General features: G+C 43.6%; 1 protein-coding gene and 1 pseudogene across 1 annotated transcript in view; both read left to right on the forward strand.

Annotated features, from left to right (window-relative positions):
- Window positions 1-20,159, forward strand: part of GARIN2 (golgi associated RAB2 interactor family member 2) — a 39,215-nt gene continuing 19,056 nt past the window's right edge. The window contains 8 exon segments of the mRNA XM_017878583.1: window positions 1-142; window positions 7,299-7,385; window positions 8,184-8,367; window positions 13,134-13,333; window positions 14,583-15,135; window positions 15,304-15,305; window positions 18,566-18,609; window positions 18,612-18,810. Coding sequence (XP_017734072.1) covers window positions 8,209-8,367; window positions 13,134-13,333; window positions 14,583-15,135; window positions 15,304-15,305; window positions 18,566-18,609; window positions 18,612-18,810 — 1,157 coding nt within the window. The 5' untranslated portion in view covers window positions 1-142; window positions 7,299-7,385; window positions 8,184-8,208.
- On the forward strand, window positions 9,121-10,353 carry LOC108533743 (splicing factor 3B subunit 4 pseudogene; annotated as a pseudogene).

Consider the following 20,159-nt stretch of genomic DNA (forward strand, 5'->3'; position numbering starts at 1 on the left):
TACTAAGTGGTTATTTGCCTGCTGGGTAGACATAAACACCTGCTAAAGAAATGTGGAAAGAGTGGAAACGTGCTGTTTGGAGATTATTTTCCTAGTCGACATCCAGGAGATCTCCAGAGATCTATTTCAGCCCCACCTGTTGGTAAGTGACTGTCTCATCACTGCAACCTGGGTTTGAAACTGACGGAGAAGGAAATGAATAGTTCAATTAATTCTGGTAATTCGAGGGCAGAATGTCTATTTTTTTTTTTTCATCTTCCTCTTCTCCTTCTAGTTTTATTTCTTCTACCTCAACCAGAACAAGCAGAAAAGCTGAGAGACTTAACACCTGGTGACCGCTTTTCTTTTTCTTAGAAATAATTTCATTGAGAGTTTGAGTTTGAAATGAAAGCATGTTTTCTGGATTGTTTTTAATTTTTTTGTTTGTTTTTTTGAGACAGTCTCGCTTTGCCACCCAGGCTGGAGTGCAATGGCACGATCTCAGCTCACCGCAACCTCCCAGGTTTAAGCGATTCTCCTGTCTCAGCCTCCCAAGTAGCTGGGATTACAGGTGTGCCATCATGCCCAGCTAATTTTGTTTTTTGTTTTGTTTTGTTTTGTTTTGTTTTTTGAAGTAGAGACAGGGTTACAGGCACTGGCCATCATGCCCAGCTAATTTTTTTTTTTTTTTTTTTTTTGTATTTTTGTAGAGGCGGGGTTTTACCATGTTGGCCAGGCTGGTCTTGAACTCCTGACCTCAGGTGATCTACCCGCCTCAGCCTCCCAAAATGCCAGGATTATAGGCGTGAGCCACTGTGCCCAGCCTTTTTTTTTTTTTTGAGACATAGCTTCTCTCTGCCGCCTAGGCTGGAGTGTAGTGGTGTGATCTCGACTCACTGCAACTTCCACCTCCCGGGTTCAAGCCATACTCGTGCCTCAGCCTCCCAAGTAGCTGGGACTACAGGCACACACCACCATGCCTGGCTAATTTTTGTGATATTAGTAGAGATGGGGTTTCGTCATGTTGGCCAGGATGGTCTCGAACTCCTGAACTCAAGAGATCCGCCTGCCTTGGCCTCCCAAAGTTCTGGGATTACAGGCGTGAGCCACTGTGCCTGGCCTGTTTCTAAATTTTGATTTTTCAGACTATTATCCCAATTTTTTCATCCATAAGAAAAAATTCTCAAAGACTGAGAATTGAATAAATTTTGGGGAAACAGCCCTTTTAATTACTCAGATGTTTCAAGATTCAGAACACAAGGCTTTCTCTTCAAAGCTGAAAGGTTGGGCATGGGGATATCATTTTCAAGAGATAGGGGTCACAACAGCTAGCCTCCTGCAAAGGTGCAACCAGAACTGCAACCTAGAATTGTGCTGGACCTAGCCTAAAAATATGTTTATTAGTATAGTAAGAATGTTGGGAAAAATCACATAGGTAAATGCCACACTTCAAAGTGCTAGGAATAATTAACCTCAAAGCTCCAAGGACCACAGAGAACAACTTTTAACGAGTGACAGGTAAATGCTGTCATTTAAGAGCTATCATGTAGCCAGGTGTGGTGACTCACACGTGTAATCCCAGCACTTGGGGAGGCTGAGGCAGGTGGATTACCTGAGGTCAGGAGTTTGAGACCAGCATGGTCAACATGGCAAAACTTTGTCTCTACTAAAAGTACAACAATTTGCCAGGCATGGTGGTAGGCACCTGTAATCCCAGCTACTCAGGAGGCTGGAGAATGAGAATCATTTGAACCCGGGAGGTAGAGGTTGCAGTGAGCCAAGATTGCACCACTGCCCTCCAGCCTGGGTGACAGAGCGAGACTCCATCTCAAAAAAAAAAAAAGAGCCATCATGTAATTACAGACAAATAACACAGTAAAAGACCACATGAGAATCCAGGTAGTGGGTTTATGAGTGTTCACTATAGAAATCTTTCAACTTTGCCAGAGNTGGGGAGGCTGAGGCAGGTGGATTACCTGAGGTCAGGAGTTTGAGACCAGCATGGTCAACATGGCAAAACTTTGTCTCTACTAAAAGTACAACAATTTGCCAGGCATGGTGGTAGGCACCTGTAATCCCAGCTACTCAGGAGGCTGGAGAATGAGAATCATTTGAACCCGGGAGGTAGAGGTTGCAGTGAGCCAAGATTGCACCACTGCCCTCCAGCCTGGGTGACAGAGCGAGACTCCATCTCAAAAAAAAAAAAAAAAAAAAAAAAAAAAAAAAAAAAAAAAAAAAAAAAAGAGCCATCATGTAATTACAGACAAATAACACAGTAAAAAGACCACATGAGAATCCAGGTAGTGGGTTTATGAGTGTTCACTATAGAAATCTTTCAACTTTGCCAGAGATTTGAAACTTTTTATAATAAAATATTGGAGGGAAAAGACCACATGGTAATGGTAAACAGGAAACATTTGTAGAGGACATTTTAGGGGCATGTACAGACATCTCTCTGAATTAGGCAGTCAGAAAAGCCAACCAAGACAGTGCAACACTGGCTCTTCAGATTCCCACTCTCTCCCCTTCCCAATGGCCATGAACACTCAAGCTGTCACATTTCCAAAAAGTTCCAGATGACTGCATTTATCCCCAGGAAAATAAAGGCACCCCACCTCTACCACAGGGTGAATGCATCCCATATTTATATCTAAGAATAGTAGTTCTCAGCCCAAATGGAGCCTTGATCATCCTTGAAACAGTATACACAGATAGGGAAGCCCTGACGACACCATGGAATGTCTGAAGAGCAGCTGAAGTGACTCCCTCTTGAAACACATACACCACATTGCCTCTCTGTGCTTGGTTTTCCTATAGAACAACTAGCATTGGTTTCTGATCTATAATCTGATTTAATAAGGAATCTCTCTAACTTTTCTTTTACTAAAAGTAGCCAACTACACTTTGTCAAATGAAAATTATACTGTAATTCTGCAGAAAAGTACAACCTAATGTAGCTATCTGCTGAATGAATCACCATTCAATTGGAACTTGAAAAACAGAGAAAGGATTGAGAGGGAGAAAAAGTACTGATTAAAAGAAGTAACAAAGACCATAAGGGATCAGCTAGTGATAGGACGAGCTCATCCATCTCAAATAAAACTCCATTCTTTGTGCCATCCTTGCTCTGCGGTGCAGCAAAAGCCCTTCCCTGCAACATGGCTCTGCATCCTGCCTGCTTAGTTAGATGAATAGGACATTGAATGGGCCCAGCAAAAGGCAAACATTATTGGAAAAATATAAGCTATGACTATGAAAACTGATACACAATCCTGATAGAATAAATTATGACAAAACATTCCATGTGTCTGTGCCATGGAGCTAGCTCTGTGTTTCCATGATAGCCCATAACAACCCTGCTTTAATTCTGACTCATTCAACAGGCAGTTTTGTTTCTTTCTTTCTTTTTTTTCCCTAGCTAACACCTTGAATAATCAACATGTATTTTTGAGTCACCAAAGTTAATAATGATATCTTAGTAAGGTGATTGGATCAGAGGGTGGAGTCTGAACTGATCGTCAGGCTTGATTGCCTGTCTCTACTGTGCCCGCACACCAAGAAGGCAAAGCAGAGTGCAAGGAGCTTATCAGGAGAGAACCCAGAAACCATCTGTTTCTTTGTAAAAGAAAATCATTTCTTAAGCATCAGTTTAACCACTGGCCACAATTACTTTTGCAACTCTTTACAAGAGATTGTCATGTTCCAAATAGCTTGACACCATGATTGATAACTGCTGTTTTAAAAAAAAATAGTTAATGTTATGGGGATACATTAATATATATTACATATATTTTAACATATATTACTTACATATATGTGTATATATATATAAAGAAATTAAGTAGGCCAAGCACAGTGGCTCATGCCTATAATCCCAGCACTTTGGGAGGCCAAAGTGGGTGGATCACTTGAGCCCAGGATTTTGAGACCAGCCTGGGCAACACAGGAAGACCCAATTTCTACAAAAAATTTTAAAAATTAGCTGGATGGTTACGTGTACCTGTAATACCAAATACCTCAGGAGGCTGAGGTGGGAGGATCACTTGTGCTAGGGAGGTTGAGGCTGCAGTGAGCCATGATCACATCACTGCACTCCAGCCTGTGTGACAGAGCAAGACCCTGTCTCAAAAAAACACAAACAAACCAAAAAAAACTGAAACAAAACAAGCAAACGAAAAACAGAGAGAAAGAAATTAAGTGAAAAATCTATTTGTAAAACTGGAAAGACATATACCAAAACTTGAATACTGTCTCCAGATATTCCGAGTGAACCTAAGGCCAGGCACAGTGACTCACACCTGTAATCCTAGCACTTTGGGAGGCCAAGGTGGGCAGACTGCTTGAGCTCAGGAGTTTGAGACCAGCCTGTGTAACATGGTGAAATCCCGTCTCTACAAAAAATACAAAAATTACCCAGGCAGGATGGCGCAGGCCTGTGGTCCCAGCTACTGGGGAGGCTGAGGTGGGAGGATCACTTGAGCCCAGGAAGGCAAGGCTGCAGTGAGCCAAGATTACTCCACTGCACTCCAGCTTGGGTGACAGAGCAAGACCCTGTAGAAAAAAAAAAAAGAGTGAACCTAGTAAATAGTTAATTTACTTTACCATTGGTAAAATATATGATGACGAGGTATGTGTGTGCGTGTGTGTGTGTGTGTGTGTGTGTGTGTGTGTGTGTGTGTCGAGCCAAAATGATGACTTCACAGAACCATCTCTCTGTTTTAAGAGCCTAAACTATTTTTTCCCCCAAGACAGAGTCTTGCTCTGTCACACAGGCTAGAGTACAGTGGCATAATCTTGGCTCACTGCAACCTCCGCCTCCCAGGTTCAAGCAATTCTCCTGCCTCAGCCTCCCAAGTAGCTGGGATTATAGGCACATGCCACCACACCCGGTTAATTGTATTTTTGGTAGAGATGGGGTTTCACCATGTTGGTCAGGCTGGTCTCGATCTCCTGACCTGGTAATCCGCCCCCCTCAGCCTCAAAGTGCTAGGATTACAGGCGTGAGCCACCACGCCCAAGCCTGGACTAATTAACTAGGATAATTGGAGATATTGGTGGGGTGAAGGGTGTAGTGCACAGATATCTCAAATCACAATTACAACAAAACCAGTCAAAATTTAGCACACACTTATCAGCTATACACATAATCCAAAAGTGTAAAAATAATTCCAGAACAAATATTTAGAACATCACAGCAAAGTTGATAAAAGAGCCTGTTAACACTTTCCTCTCCTCAGCTAAACTCAGCTTTGTTCAAAAAGGACAAAAGGGGTGAAACCCAGTCGTGGTTGCAAATATCCCTGAATTCCTTCCTTTCCTCTCACTTCCTCCTCTCTCTCTGTGTCCTGAATCCACAGCTACACCTATTCACCTGGGAGATCATCCACTGTTTGCTCTCTGGAAGGGGAATTCTCAGATGCAAGGGATTCTGGAGATCTCATAAATGACAGCAGTGGAAAGGGCCTTTCCCTATCCCAGCAGCCATGTGGCATCTCCTGATTAGCAAGTGTCTGTCAACAGTAGACACACCCTCCAGTGTGCAGTTTTCATTTTCTCAGAGTACACTGTTTTTCCAAAATGTGCACTCTTTCACTTAACTCTGTATAAGCAAGAGTTGACTGCTGCATCTCCTCAAATCTAAGATCCAGAAATTTTAAGATATATCATTATTTTATGTGCCACTAAGAAGGAAAACATGCTGCTAATTATAGAACTTAATGCTTTGTTTTTGGTTTTGTGTGTGTGTGTGTGTGTGTGTGTGTGTGTGTGTTTTGAGACAGAGTCTTGCTCTGTCACCCAGGTTGGAGTGCAGTGGCACGATCCCAGCTCACTGCAATCTCCGCCTTCTGGGTTCAAGCAATTCTCCTGCCTCAGCCTCCCAAGTAGGCATATACTGAGAGACCTCCTAGAAAGGCCTTTAGGAGTAGCTGGGACTACAGGTGCATGCCACCACGCCTGGGTAATTTTTGTATTTTTTAGTAGAGATGGGGTTTTGCCATGTTGGCCAGGCTGTTCTCAAACTCCTGACCTCAGGTGATCCGCCCACCTTGGCCTCCTAAATAATGCTTTCTTACGGGAATTTTCCCACACAATATCTAGCTCTTGCTCCTGTGCCATCATCCTCTGTGCATTTCTTAAAGGGCTCCACTCTAGTCTTTAGGACCTTCTTCTAAGCCTCCGACAAGTTTCATACTGGAGCTTTCTTCTTATCTTTTTTTCTTTTTTAATTTCTTTTCTTTTCCTTCCTTTCTTTCTTTTCTTTTCTTTTTTTTTTTTTTTTTTTTTTTGGTGGAGTTTTGCTCTTGTCACCCAGACTGGAGTGCAATGGCACAGTCTTGGCTCACTGCAACCTCCACCTCCCATGTTAAAGTGATTCTCCTGACTCAGTCTCCTGAGTAGCTGGGATTACAGGCACCTGTCACCACACCAGGCTAATTTTTATATTTTCAGTAGAGACAGGGTTTCACGACATTGGCCAGGCTGGTTTTGAACTCCTGACCCAAAGTGATCTGCCTGCCTTGGCCTCTTAAAGTGCTGGGATTATAGGCGTGAGCCACCACGCCTGGCCAGGAGCTTTCCTAATCTTACTAGAAGATGTCAACAAAAGGTTTTCAGGTAATCGTAAGGAGCACATTTTAAAGAGCAATTAAATGCAACCCAGGTAATACAATCTGTACTGCTTCCTTTGCCACATTATCAAATATCCTCATTGGTCATAAGAGCTCAGGATTCCACTGTTTGGCAGTTTCAAGCCAATTATGAGCTATGGATTCATGACTCTGGTTGCACTCACCAAAAGACCATGGTGAGGATCATCAACAACAGCTTAGCTCCGACATAAACAGCAGCCTTGGACTCCGCTTCACCTACCCAGTATACTTAGAAGAACTCTAACTCTTTCTAAGGCCTTGACCTCACACTTGAAATAACAGTAAGGTTTAGAATTGAAATTAGTTTCTTTTGTATACAAATTAGTGCCTTTTTTTTTTTTTTTTGAGACAGGGTCTCGCTCTGTTGCCCAGGCTGGAGTGCAGTGACAAGATCATAGCTCATTGTAGCCTCAACCTCCCAGGCTCAGGTGTTCCTCCCACCTCAACCTCCCAAGTAGCTGGAACTATAGGCATGCACCACCACACCCGGCTAATGTCTGTATTTTTTGTAGAGACAAGATCTTGCTATGTTGCCCAGGCTGTTCTCAAACTCCTAGGCTCGAGTGATTGGCCTGCCTTGACTTCCCAAAGTGCTGGGATTATAGGTGTGAGCCATTGTGCCTGGCCTGTATACATTTGATTTTCTTTTTGTTGTTTCTTTTACAAAAGATTTCATCATGAAGAGGAGGAAGCTCAAACTGAAGTGAGTTAAAAACTTCATCTCCTAGAGAAGATTGTGGCTCAGCCTGAGTTGAGGTGAGATTTGACAGTTCTTACAGATAACCATGTGGGCTGCATGGCCACATCCTCTCCTGCCCTTTTCTCTCTTCCTTCCTTTCCCTCTTCCTTCCTCTTCTACTTACTTTACTTTCCAAGATTATCTTCTTCTTTCTCTCTCCTGGAGACTCGATGTACTGAAGATGCTGCCTATAGCAGTGGTCCCCTTGGAAGCTACTCGGGAGGCTAAGGAGGGACCAGTTTTGTGGAAGACAAGTTTTCCACTGACTTAGAGTCTCATAAGGAGCACGCAACCAAGAGCTATGCCTCAGTTATGGGTGAATAGTCTGGAAAAAGTGTTCTCAGTTTAGTATAGCTTTGATACCCTACTTACAAAAAAGGGATTGGAGAACCCTGCATGATGAAGAGGGTACCATTACTTTGGAAGATAGAAAATAATGGTCTGTGGGGGAATATATTGAGAGACCTCATAGAGAAGCCTTTCCTAATACCCTAATAAGTGTCTTAAAGCCCTATACCCCAGTCATTTTTTATTATATGTATCTGTTTTCAAGTCCTGATAGTCCCTATCATCCAACATCTTGTTTGAGTTTCTTTTGGCTTGCTTACTACCTGTCTCCCCATAGAGTGTAAGCTGAATGAGGGCAGGGATCTTATTAGTCCTGTTTAGATGTATGTATTAATACAAGTGCTTGGTGTAATGCCAAGCATATCACAGATATTGATAAAATTTGCTGAATTAATAAATAAATGAAGCAATTTAATTATGATATTAAATTCTCTCTGTACCCATTAATTGTATTTCCATTCCTTCAGTTTTTTATGTTTATATGCAAGTGCAATGATGAAGAAGACCAGCAAGTCTACCACGAGGATCAATGAGCAAGATGCTCTCTGCACACCACACTCCCATGATCCGAGAGATCTTCAAAGTATGTTGGATGGAGGAGAGTATGCCCCTTTTGTATCTCCTCCCATGTTAGAGAGCAACTTTATCCAGGTAAATCATATTCAAGGCCTGAGTTAAGCTCCAATAACTTCAGTAATTTTCTCAAAGAAAACTGAAAAGGATGGTAGGAGAATTGTTTTAAATGTGCCAAGGGAATGTGTGATATTACTAAAGAGAACAGTTTGGGAACTTTAAAAAACCTGAAATAATTACGGCGTTAAAGGACATTTACTTCAAATGTCCCCAAAACTCTTGTGAAGGACTTCTGTCTTAACTCTACCGTAATTGCCATTCCATCATAATCTTCCCAAAATTACAAGAAGCCGTTTTTGGCATTTCCCACCACAGGGAAACATACAGATAACTTCTTTCTTAGGCGTCGAAGACATTCTAAAGAACATCTATGACACAACTAGGGATTACAATGAATCTTAACTCTTAGTTCTGAAGGTAAAATATAATTGTCAGATAGTATCAGGGAGAAAAGCTTCCTTCTCATAAGAATGTCCCTACATTATGAATGAAACTGCATTTCTGTGCATGTGGGAGCAACACTAACTTTTCTCTAAACATTCAACATTAAAATGTTCTGACAAAGAAATGGTGAAATGAGTTCAATGATTGGGGTCATACCTCTAAAGTTCCTAGAAATTCCTTAATAAAGTCTTAACACTAAACACTGAGCTATTACCTCTAACTCTTAACACATTCGAGCAGCTGCTTAGCTGATTTCACAGAGGGGTGACAAGGGAAGACAACAGACACTTCAAAAGGTAAGGAGAGGATGGCAGGAGCTCTTTTGCCATGGCTGCCAGGCCAATCTCCGAGTAGAACCAGGATGCCACTGTGTACGTGGGGGGCCTGGATGAGAAGGTTAGTGAACCTCTGCTGTGGGAACTGTTTCTCCAGGCTGGACCAGTAGTCAACACCACATGCCAAAGGATAGAGTCTGGCCAGCACCAAGGCTATGACTTTGTGAATTCTTGAGTGAGGATGATGCTGACTATGCCATTAAGATCATGAACATGATCAAACTCTATGGGAAGCCGATACAGGTGAACAAGACATCAGTTCACCACAAAAACATGGGTGTAGGGACCAACATTTTCATTCGGAACCTGGACCCTGAGATTGATGAGAGTTGCTTTATGATACTTTCAGCACCTTTGGGGTCATCTTACAAATCCCCAAGATTAAGTGGGACCCTGACACAGGCAACTCCAAAGTTTATGCCTTCATTAATTTTACTTCATTTGATGCTTCGGATGCAGCAATTGAAGCCATGAATGGGCAGTACCTCTGTAACTGCCCTATCACCATATCTTATGCCTTCAAGAAGGACTCCAAGGGTGAGTGCCATGGCTTAGCAGCTGGACGACTTCTGGCAGCTCAGAACCCGCTCTCCCAGCCTGACCGCTCTCATCAGCTATTTGCAGATGCACCTCCTCCACCCTCTGCCCCCAATCCTATGGTATCATCACTGGGGTCTGGACTTCCTCCACCAGGCATGTCTCCTCCTGGCTCCTTCCCACTCCCAGTGCCGCCTCCTGGAGCCCTCCCACCTGGGATACCCCCCACCATGCCCCACCACCTATGCCTCCTGGGGCTGCAGGACATGGTCCCCCATCAGCAGGAACCCCAGAGGCAGGACATCCTGATTATGGACACTCACAAGCTCACCCATTCCCACCAGGAGGGGTGCCCTATCCAGGGATGTCTCAGATGCAGCTGACACACCATGGACCTCATGGCTTAGGACATCCCCATTCTGGACCCCCAGGCTCTGGGGAGCAGCCACCACCCCGACCACCACCTGGAATGCCTCATCCTGGACCTCCTCTGATGGGCATGCCCCCCAAGGGTCTCCATTCGGATCTCCCATGGGTCACCCAGGTCCTATGCCTTCACATGGTGTGCGTGGACCTCCTCCACTGATGCCCCCCCCATGTGTACACTGGCCCTCCACGACCCACACCCTACGGCTACCAGCCTCTCCCTCCACCCAGACCCACTCCCCAGCCACCAGTTGCCCCTTGAGACCTGCTTTGGAGCCCTCTCCCTCAGTAAATTCAAATTTTCCTTCCTCCTGTTACATCTTCCCAATATCTTTTCGATTCCTTGGAACAATCAGAGATGCTGTAGCTCCTTGGGGCCGAGGCACTATCCCTTTCAGCACCCCCACCCCATTCCCCTTTTTAATGTAACTTTTTCCACAGGAGGTATTTCTTTTTTATGTTGTTCCTGAGTATTTTGCAAATGCACAGAGAAAATAAAACTAAACTCCTTGTTCTAAAAAAAAAAAAAGGTAAGGAGACTTCATCTTCCATAAACACATTCTCTGCACTCGTACTTGAGTACTAATGTGAGCTACCCACCTCCAGTATACCACAGGCAGGAGGTGAAGCCTCCCAAAATACCTAATGTTTTAGTGATGTCCCTAGAACACGTGTGACAAGTTGTGATTTGATGTACTTTACCTTCTACATACTTCTTTCCTACTAATCATGTTTTTATTTTTCCACCTTTCATCCTGTGCCCTTTCCAAGTTAGTTAACTTTTGCACACTCTAACAAAATTACATAGTACTTGTCCAACACTGGGGGTAGTTAGCAGTCTATAGGTCAGACATAGCCCCCTATCATAATTTGATAAGTCGTATCCTTCAAGTTGCACAACCCCACCTGGTTAGCATGTCTTTGGCAGTAAGTTACCAAGATTCCTGACTGAACAGGTTTAAATGAAAAAAGAAAAACAATTAGGCTGGGTACAGTGGCTCATGCTGTAATCCCAGCCCTTTGGAAGGACAAGGCGGGAGGATCCTTGAGGCCAGGAGTTCAAGATTGGCCTGGGCAACAAGGGAGATCCCACCTCTAAAACATTTTAAAATTAGCAGGGTGCAATGCTGCACACCTATATTCCTAGCTACTCGGGAGGCTAAGGAGGGAGGATTGCTTAAGCCCAGGAGCTCCAGGCTGCAGTGAGCTAGGATGGCACTACTGCACTCCAGCCTGGATGACAAGACAAGACTTTGTCTCTAAAAACAAACAAATAAATATTTTTTTTTAATTAAAAAGAAAGCAATTATCTCAAATAGAGTGAAAGAGCCCCAGAGCATCAGCTCACTCCTGGTAGAAGACTCGGGTTCTCTTTTTTTGTTCTGTCACCTTCAAGCCAGTTCCCCTCAGGGCATCACATCCAAACAGGACAATGACAGCTGCCAGCAGTAGAAGATATTCATCTCATCCTGGTGGCTCTGTCTCCTGGTGGCTCTGAGAAAGGTTTTCCAGGATTGGAGGAGACCTCTCTATGTCTTGTTGGTCACATGCCACTGCTGAAACCAGTCACTGGCAAGGGGTGGAGTGGAACCACCACTACCCATTTAAGTTAGTCAGGATTTAATCCCTGAGCTGGGTCATTATCCCTGAGCCATGATATTGGACAAAACCAGGATTCTGTTAATCCGGAAGAAGAGGAGCACAGTTTGGGTAGGTTATCAATAGTGTGAGCTACATCCTCTTTCTTTCAATGATGTATTTTTTAATTGAACCAATTATTATACAGCTGAGAAACCACAGTGTAGCTCCTCTCTGCCTTCCTTCATTTCCCTGTCTGCCCATCCTCCAGTCTCTTCTTCTACCAAGTGGCAGATATTTTATTGGCCAAGTTTCTTGGACTCTGGGGTTTTTATACATGCTCTTCCTCTGCCTGGAAACCTCTCCTCTCCACCCAGCCAGTTTATCTCCCACATGGTTCAGGTATCAGCTAGACGTCTCTTCCTCCGGGGAGACTTTCATGACCCCATATCCAGGGGTGTGCTGGCATTGGTCGATTGGTAAGTGTTCAGGAAATTTGCAAGTCAGTTGTTAAACACAGCCTTTTTAAAAAATAAATTATAGACCAGGTGCGGTGGCTTACACCTGTAATCCCAGCACTTTGGTAGGCTGAGGTGGGTGGATCACCTGAGGTCAGGAGTTTGAGATCAGCCCCATCAACATGATGAAACCCCATCTCTCCTAAAAATACAAAAATTAGCCAGGCTTGGTGGCACGTGCCTGTAATCCCAGCTACTCAGGAGGCTGAGACAGGAGAATCACTTGAACCCGGGAGGCAGAGGTTGCAGTGAGCTGAGATCACACCACGGCACTCCAGCCTGGGCAGCACAAGACTCCATCTAAAAAAAAAATTAAATACTTAAAAATTAAATTTTATAAACATATCTAAAATAAAGGCAACAAATATTCAAAACTCATCATTCCTATTCTTTTACTACATTTTACTATTGTCTATACTTATAAGGTTATAAATATAAGAGTTTGGCAAGAGTTTGTGGAATTTATCAATTGGCTCTATGTAATTTAAACTAAAGACTAAAGAATATTGCATATTATTTGTAAATGTGTGTGCTACTTGTCTTTTATGTCAGTAACATTTTAAACTTATGTGTAAATGTGTGTACCTTCCAAGACCTAGCTGTTGCCAGAATATCACTGCCTATCTCCCCACTCTAAGCTAAGTCAAGTCCTCTGTTATGTGCTCCTGTAACATCCTGAACTTGTACTTGGTAACACTTCTTACAGTAATAATTAGTCACATACTTAAATTGTTTAATGTTTGCCTTCCCTGGTAGACCCCCACGGGTCAGAGACTGTGTCTGTTCCCTGTGGTATCTCCAAGAATTACCATGAGCAAGTGAAGGAACAAATACATTATGGTTCATTTCTCCCTTATTTCCTGCCATCTTCCACTTCTCAGGCAAGCAAGGTTGTCAAAGCCACACATTTCATCGTATAATGCCTTTTCCTGTTTTCTGCACTCAGGTTAACAGGAGAGGTGAATCCATTTACCTTCATAACCGAGCCAACTGGGTGACCGTAGGCATCTGTTCTTCCAGTTCCACCCACAAGATCCCCAATGTGATGCTACTGGCACATCTGACACCTGGTGCCCGAAAAGATACAGAACCCCTGTTTCAAAGTCTCCTGACATCTCCTCCTGCAGAGAAACTGGTGCTCACCAGGTGAGTTACAAAGAGAAGAGGTTAAAGATCTCTCAGAATATGTGCATTACCCCTGTGGATCTGAAATTGGAAACACTGATGACAATTGCACCAAAGGAGCATCTCACTCGCATTCCCTGCTGCAAATGATGAAGAGGAGCATCCTTAAAGATGGGTGAAATAATGTATGACAGTGGATATCAAGCAGGCAGTTAATTTTTTAAAAACTAAACCTAATTAACAGGAACTGAAGACTCATAATAAACTGCCTTTCTAGAACATGCCTCCTCTTCCACAGCATCCCAGCTTCCAACAGAATTAGCTCTGGTCTTGTCTCAGCCTCTAACTTGGTCTATGATCGTGAGCAAATTGCTTGACTTTAAATTAACTTTGAAGGATTAATTTAAATGGAGACTTTCTCATGATAAATAGTTGACATTCTGATGTGTTTTGTTTTTGAGACGGAGTCTTGCACTGTCACCCAGGCTGGAGTGCAGTGGCACGATCTTGGCTCACTACAACCTCCCAGTTCAAGCGATTCTCCTGTCTCAGCCTCCCGAGTGGCTGGGACTACAGGCATACACCACCAGGCTCAGCTAATTTTTGTATTTTTAGTAGAGACAGGGTTTCACCATATTGGTCAGGCTGGTATTGAACTGCTGACCTCAGGTGATCCACCCACCTTGGCGTCCCAAAGTGCTGGGACTGCAGGTGTGAGCCACTGCACCCAGCCTATTCTGATGTTTTTATACATCAGAGCCTTAGGTATATGATTAAGATGAGATGGTCCTCAGGAGCCCTTACCCAGATCTATCTGGGAGACAACTCTGGTGTCTTGAGTCTCACTCTTCAAATTACTATAAAATATAAGAAAGAGGCTGGGCATGGTAACTCACACCTGTAATCCCAGTACTTTTGGAGGCCAAGGCAGGTGAATTGCTTGAGCCCAGGCATTCAAGACCAGCCTGGGCAACATGGTGAAACCTTGTCTCTACAAAAAAATACAAAAATTAGCCAGGCGTTGGTGGTACATACCTGTTGTGCCAGCTACTTGGGAAGATGAGGTGGGAGTATCACTTAGGCATAGGATGTTAAGGCTGCAGTGAGCCATGATCACACCACAACTGCACTCCAGCCTGGGCAACAGAGTGAGACCTTATCTCAAAACAAACCAACAAGCAAACAAACAAACAACTATATATATAAGAAAGGCCTTTTTATAAGCCTCCAATCAGGTTTCCAGATGATGTTACTGTGTGCTTGTTTGCAGGTTTCTCCCTCTGCAGTTTGTGACTCTTTCTGTGCATGACACGGAAAACATGCGCCTAAAAGTAAAGCTGGTGAGTGGTCGAGCCTACTACTTACAGCTCTGCACTTCTGCATGTAAACAGGACACCTTGTTTTCTCAATGGGTGGCCCTCATCTCCCTCTTGAATCAGGAGAAAGCCAAAGTTTCCAAAGTGTCAGAGGTTTCAAGTCTCTCAGGAATTACGAATAGCACAGACGTCACAGGCTCCACGGATGTGATGGATATCACAGCATTCACAGCCATCCTGACCCCGTACATGTACACACGTACAGGCCCTGAACATGTCAGGGACAGCATAGATTTCTCAGAATTCACAGACATCACCGACATCACAGATGTCACAGACCTTCCAGAAAATGAGGTCCCAGAGGTCCCGGATATAAGAATTGTTACAGAAGTCATAGAAGTCAGAGAAGCCACAGAAGTCACAGACAGCTCTGATATTACAAACTGCTCGGGAGTCACAGTGGTGTTTGAAAACAATGACTTAATCAGGGCCAAGCAAGAGGAGAAGGTACGTGTCACTGAAGGCTTTCATGTTTTAATAATTGAGAACTAGAGTGATTACCAAGATCACACTTCTTGGTTAGCTGACATTGATTGTCAAAATGCTATGGAACCTACTTACTCTGAGTAACCTAATTTTAATAGTGAGATTCGAACTCTGAACCCTGGTGTAAAGGAGTTGTAAGATGTCTCCTGAAATAGGCAGTGACAACCATTAACATAAATCTTAGCCCAGCATCAGAAATGGAAAGAACCTCGGAATCAGAATCAGAACCAAGTTAGACTCTCAACCTGCGGCATATTACTGGTGTGACTTCGCCCAAATCACATAATCCGCATGAGCCTCAGTTTCCTCACTTCTAAAATAAGGATATTAATATAGTGTAAGGGTTATTTTCTGGTTTAAAAATATATAGCAGTAGCCAGTACCTTGAAGGATGGGATGGAATTTCTATGGGTAAACATGAGGATGGAAATAGGATAATAAAAAACAAAACAAAATGAGTGGCTTTAGAAAAGGCCAGAGAGTGGAAAAACACAGAATCATGTCCAAAAATGTTTCGTTCAGTTGGGCTAGAGGATAATATATACAGAGAATAGTAGAAAATAGGACTGGAAAGTTGCTTAACAACCTTGAGAGCCAAATTTAAAGTGAGAACTTCACTCTTTGGGCCAACCTTAGTGACCACAGTCTCCTGTGTAAGGGAATGAAGGAGCTGTGTTTTTAAAAGATTAATCTAATGGCAGGATGGATTATAGGTAAAGAGATCTGTTTGAAGACTACTGTTGAAAAACTTCCTCTAGGTCCACAATAGAAAGAGGCCGGTGCAGTGGCTCACACCTGTAATCTCGGCACTTTGGGAGGCCAAGACAGGTGGATTGGTTGAGCTTGGGAGTTCGAGACCAGCCTAGGAAACATGGCAAAACCCCATCTCTACTAAAAATACAAAAATTAGCTGGGCATGGTGGTGTATGCCTGTAGTCCCAGCTACTAGGGAGGCTGAGGTGGGAGGATGACTTGACCCTTGGAGGTAGAGGGTGCAATAAGCCAAGATTGTGCCACTGCTCTCCAGCCTGGGTGACAGAGTCACACCCTGTCTCAAAAACACACACACACACACACACACACACACACACAAAAGAAAAGAAAAATGGTAGGGCTGGGCACAGTGGCTCATGTCTATAATCCCAGCACTTTGGGAGACCAAGGCAGGCGGATCACCTGAGATCAGGAGTTTGAGACCAGTCTGGCCAACATGGCAAAACCCTATCTCTACTAGAAAATAAAAAATTAGTGTGGTAGTGGGCACCTGTAATCCCAGCTACCTGGGAGGCTGAGGCAGGAGAATTGCTTGAACCTGGGAGGTGGAGGTTGCAGTGAGCTGAGATCACGCCATTGCACTCCAGCCTGGGCGACAGAGTAAGACCCTGTCTCAAAAAACAAACAAACAAACAAACAACCTAATTTTTAATTAGGAAAAATTCAAATAATTCTACACAATTTTTAATGACAGGAGGAAAATGCTTATAATAAAATGTTAAGTGAAAAAGGTAGGAGACAGAACTTCAAGATGATCTAAGTAGACATAAACAAAATAAATAGAAAGATCAGAGTGAAATGTGCACAGGAGTAGTTGTTTCTGGGCAGTGGCATCCTACAAGCAATAATTTTTTATTATTATTATTTTTTTTTGAGACGGAGTCTCACTTTGTCGCCTGGGCTGGAGTGCAGTGGCCGGATCTCAGCTTACTGCAAGCTCCACCTCCCGAGTTTACGCCATTCTCCTACCTCAGCCTCCCAAGTAGCTGGGACTACAGGCGCCCGCCACCTCGCCCGGCTAGCTTTTGTATTTTTTAGTAAAGACGGGGTTTCACCGTGTTAGCCAGGATGGTCTTGATCTCCTGACCTCATGATCTGCCCGTCTCGGCCTCCCAAAGTGCTGGGATTACAGGCTTGAGCCACCGCACCCGGCCAATTAATTTATTACTATTATTATTATTATTTTGAGACAGTCTCACTCCATTGCCCAGGCTGGAGTGCAGTGGCGTGATCTCAGCTCACTGCAACCTCCACCTCTCAGGTTCAAGCGACTCTTATGCCTCAGCCTTCCAAGTAGCTGGGATTACAGGTGCCCACCACATGCCCAGTTAATTTTTGTATTTTTAGTAGAGATGGGGTTTCTCCATGTTGCCCAAGCTGGTCTCAAACTCCTGGCCTCAAGTGATCTGCCCGCCTTGGCAAGCAATAATATTCTACCTTTAGCTTTATTCATTATAGGATTTTCCAAATATGCTATAATAAATATGTATGACTTTCATTGTCAGGGAAAAGTTTTATCTTTAAGGAAGAAAATTATTACATCATTTTAAAGGAAATGCAGTAGAGGTACATTAGGCCATTCTTGCATCGCTATAAAGAAATATCTGAGACTGGGCAATTAATAAAGAAAAGAGAGTTAATTGGCTCATGGGTCTGTAGGTGGTAAAGGAAGCACAATGCTGGCATCTGCTTCAGGCGAGGGCCTCAGGGAACTTACAGTTGTGCAGAAGAGAAGGAGAGCCAGCACATCACATGGCCAGAGAGAGAGCAAAAGAGAGAGGAAGGAGGTGCCAGGCTCTTTTAAACAACCAAATCTCGCATCAACTCAGAGTGAGAACTCACTCATTACGGTGAGGACAGCACCAAGCCATTCACTAGGGATCTGCCCCCAAGACCTAAACACCACCCACTAGGCTCACTTCCAACATTGGAGGTCACATTTCAACATGAGATTTTCAAGTGACAAAACATCCGAACCATATCAAGAAGTAATGGACTAGGCAGGGGCAGTGGAAAGAAGAAGGTGCGGACAGGAAGGACATTAGAAAGCCAGCTTTAGGGCCTGCTGACCAACTGCCTTGAGTCCTGAGTGATTCTGAGCAAATCAGAGAGCGGCTAGGAGAGGTGATACATTAACAGAAACTGGGAAATTAGGAGGAGGGGGGAATTTTAGGGTATTAAGTTTTAGATACAAGTTCTAAGTCTTTTGACAAAAAAAAAAAAAATCTCTTTTATATTATGAGTCCCTGGCCCCTGTAACCTATCAGATGCTCTAATTAAGACCAAACTCAGACTGGGGAATCAGTGGCATTTCTGGGAAACCTTTCTTGTGCTGTAATGAGATGCCAAGCGTCTTCTGTGAGGTGACAACACGAGCTTGGGAACATGTTGTGTCAGGCTGCAGCGGGGCAGGCCCTGGCTCCCACACAGCCTGCCGCCAACACACCTGGGGCTCTCCCCATGGTTGTGCCACTCTAAACCTCTCTCCCTCCTTACTACTCCTCACAGGTGTTAAGGGACGATGAATGAAATGCTGCCTGTATTAGATACTGCTCCACAAACACCTATTACCTGATGCTCTTCTGTTACCTGATTTGCTGCTGCTTTTATTTTAAAGGAAAATTGAAAACATTCTGAAGCCTGGGTGTCTACAAGATACAAAAGTAAGAGTGAGTTGAAAGAATCCTCAAAACATGTCACCATCTCAAACATAACACTGACTTTTGAAGGTAAAAGATATTTTCAAACTACCTTGACTCCAGTAGAAAGTGAGGCAAATACATCCAAGGAGATGGAGAATAAGACCTCTGAAGAAAAGACACCTGATTTTCAGAGCATGGCTCTCAAGGCTGAAGAATCCAGGTATGTGAGGCAGGAACATGCCAAAGGAATTCTAAGACATGAAATATTAATAAAGAAGTGTGTGCTTTAGTCTCTTAACTCAGGCATCTGCCACTGAAGATTCTCAGAGACAGATGTAGTGTAACTGAATGATGATATAGTCAGCTCTGAATGACCCACATTTGGTTCAACCTTGGCTAATTTTTATTTTCCAACTTCTCATGTTTCTCAATTGGCATTCTGGGCTGTCTACCTGATGTCAATTGTTGTATGTGCTTCAGGAAATATAACAGAGGCCGGGTGCGGTGGCTCACACCTGTAATCCCAGCACTTTGGGAGGCCGAGGCAGGTGGATCGCCTGAGGTCAGGAGTTCAAGACCAGCCTGGCCAACATGGCAAAACCCTGTCTCTACTAAAAAAATTAGCCCGGCGTGGTAGCGGGCATCTGTAATCCCAGCTACTCGGGAAGCTGAGGCATGAGAATTGCTTGAACCCTGGAGGTGGAGGTTGCAGTGAGCTGAGATCGTGCCGCTGCACTCCAGCCTGGGCGACAGAGCAACACTCTGTCTCAAAGAAAAAAAGGAAAGAAAATAGAATCACAGTGTTCACATATTTAGGAGATGGAGTCATATTGACTTCGATAGTGATTATGGGTACTTTTAATTTTATTAAAGGTATGTCTCTATACTTCTCTATATTTTCCTCTATACATATTCTCTATGTATCCCTTATCCTTCTCTACACTTCCAACTAATAACTTTTTTGCTTTTTTCTTTTTTAAAGACTAGTCAAGTGCAGTAATGAGAAAAGGAAAAAGTTAATTCTACTTGTGACAATAAATGCTAAAATCTTACAATCTTAGCAGGGAAAATACAGCAAGCTTACTATAAAATTAAGGGAACGGTTAATATTAATCATTATTAAAATATAGAAGAGTAGAAAAGCCATGATACTATAAATACATTGATAAAGTTTGATATTCTTGATCACAGAAAAGATCCACATAGTAGCGAGTTTTCCTTTAGCACAATAAAGAATATTTACCACAAACCACAGCCTATACTATTTTTTTTTTTTTGAGACAGAGTCTTGCTCTGTCGCCCAGGCTGGAGTGCTGTGGCCTGATCTCAGCTCACTGCAAGCTCTGCCTCCCGGGTTCACGCCGTTCTCCTGCCTCAGTCTCCTGAGTAGCTAGGACTACAGGCGCCCGCCACCATGCCCGGCTAATTTTTTTGTATTTTTAGTAGAGATGGGGTTTCACTGTGTTAGCCAGGATGGTCTCAATCTCCTGACCTCGTGATCTGCCTGCCTCGGCCTCCCAAAGTGCTGGGATTACAGGTATGAGCCACCGTGCCGTCTGCCTCTAGTAT

This window comes from Rhinopithecus bieti, unplaced genomic scaffold, assembly GCF_001698545.2.
Source record: "Rhinopithecus bieti isolate Rb0 unplaced genomic scaffold, ASM169854v2 scaffold_11252, whole genome shotgun sequence".
NCBI lineage: Eukaryota > Metazoa > Chordata > Mammalia > Primates > Cercopithecidae > Rhinopithecus > Rhinopithecus bieti.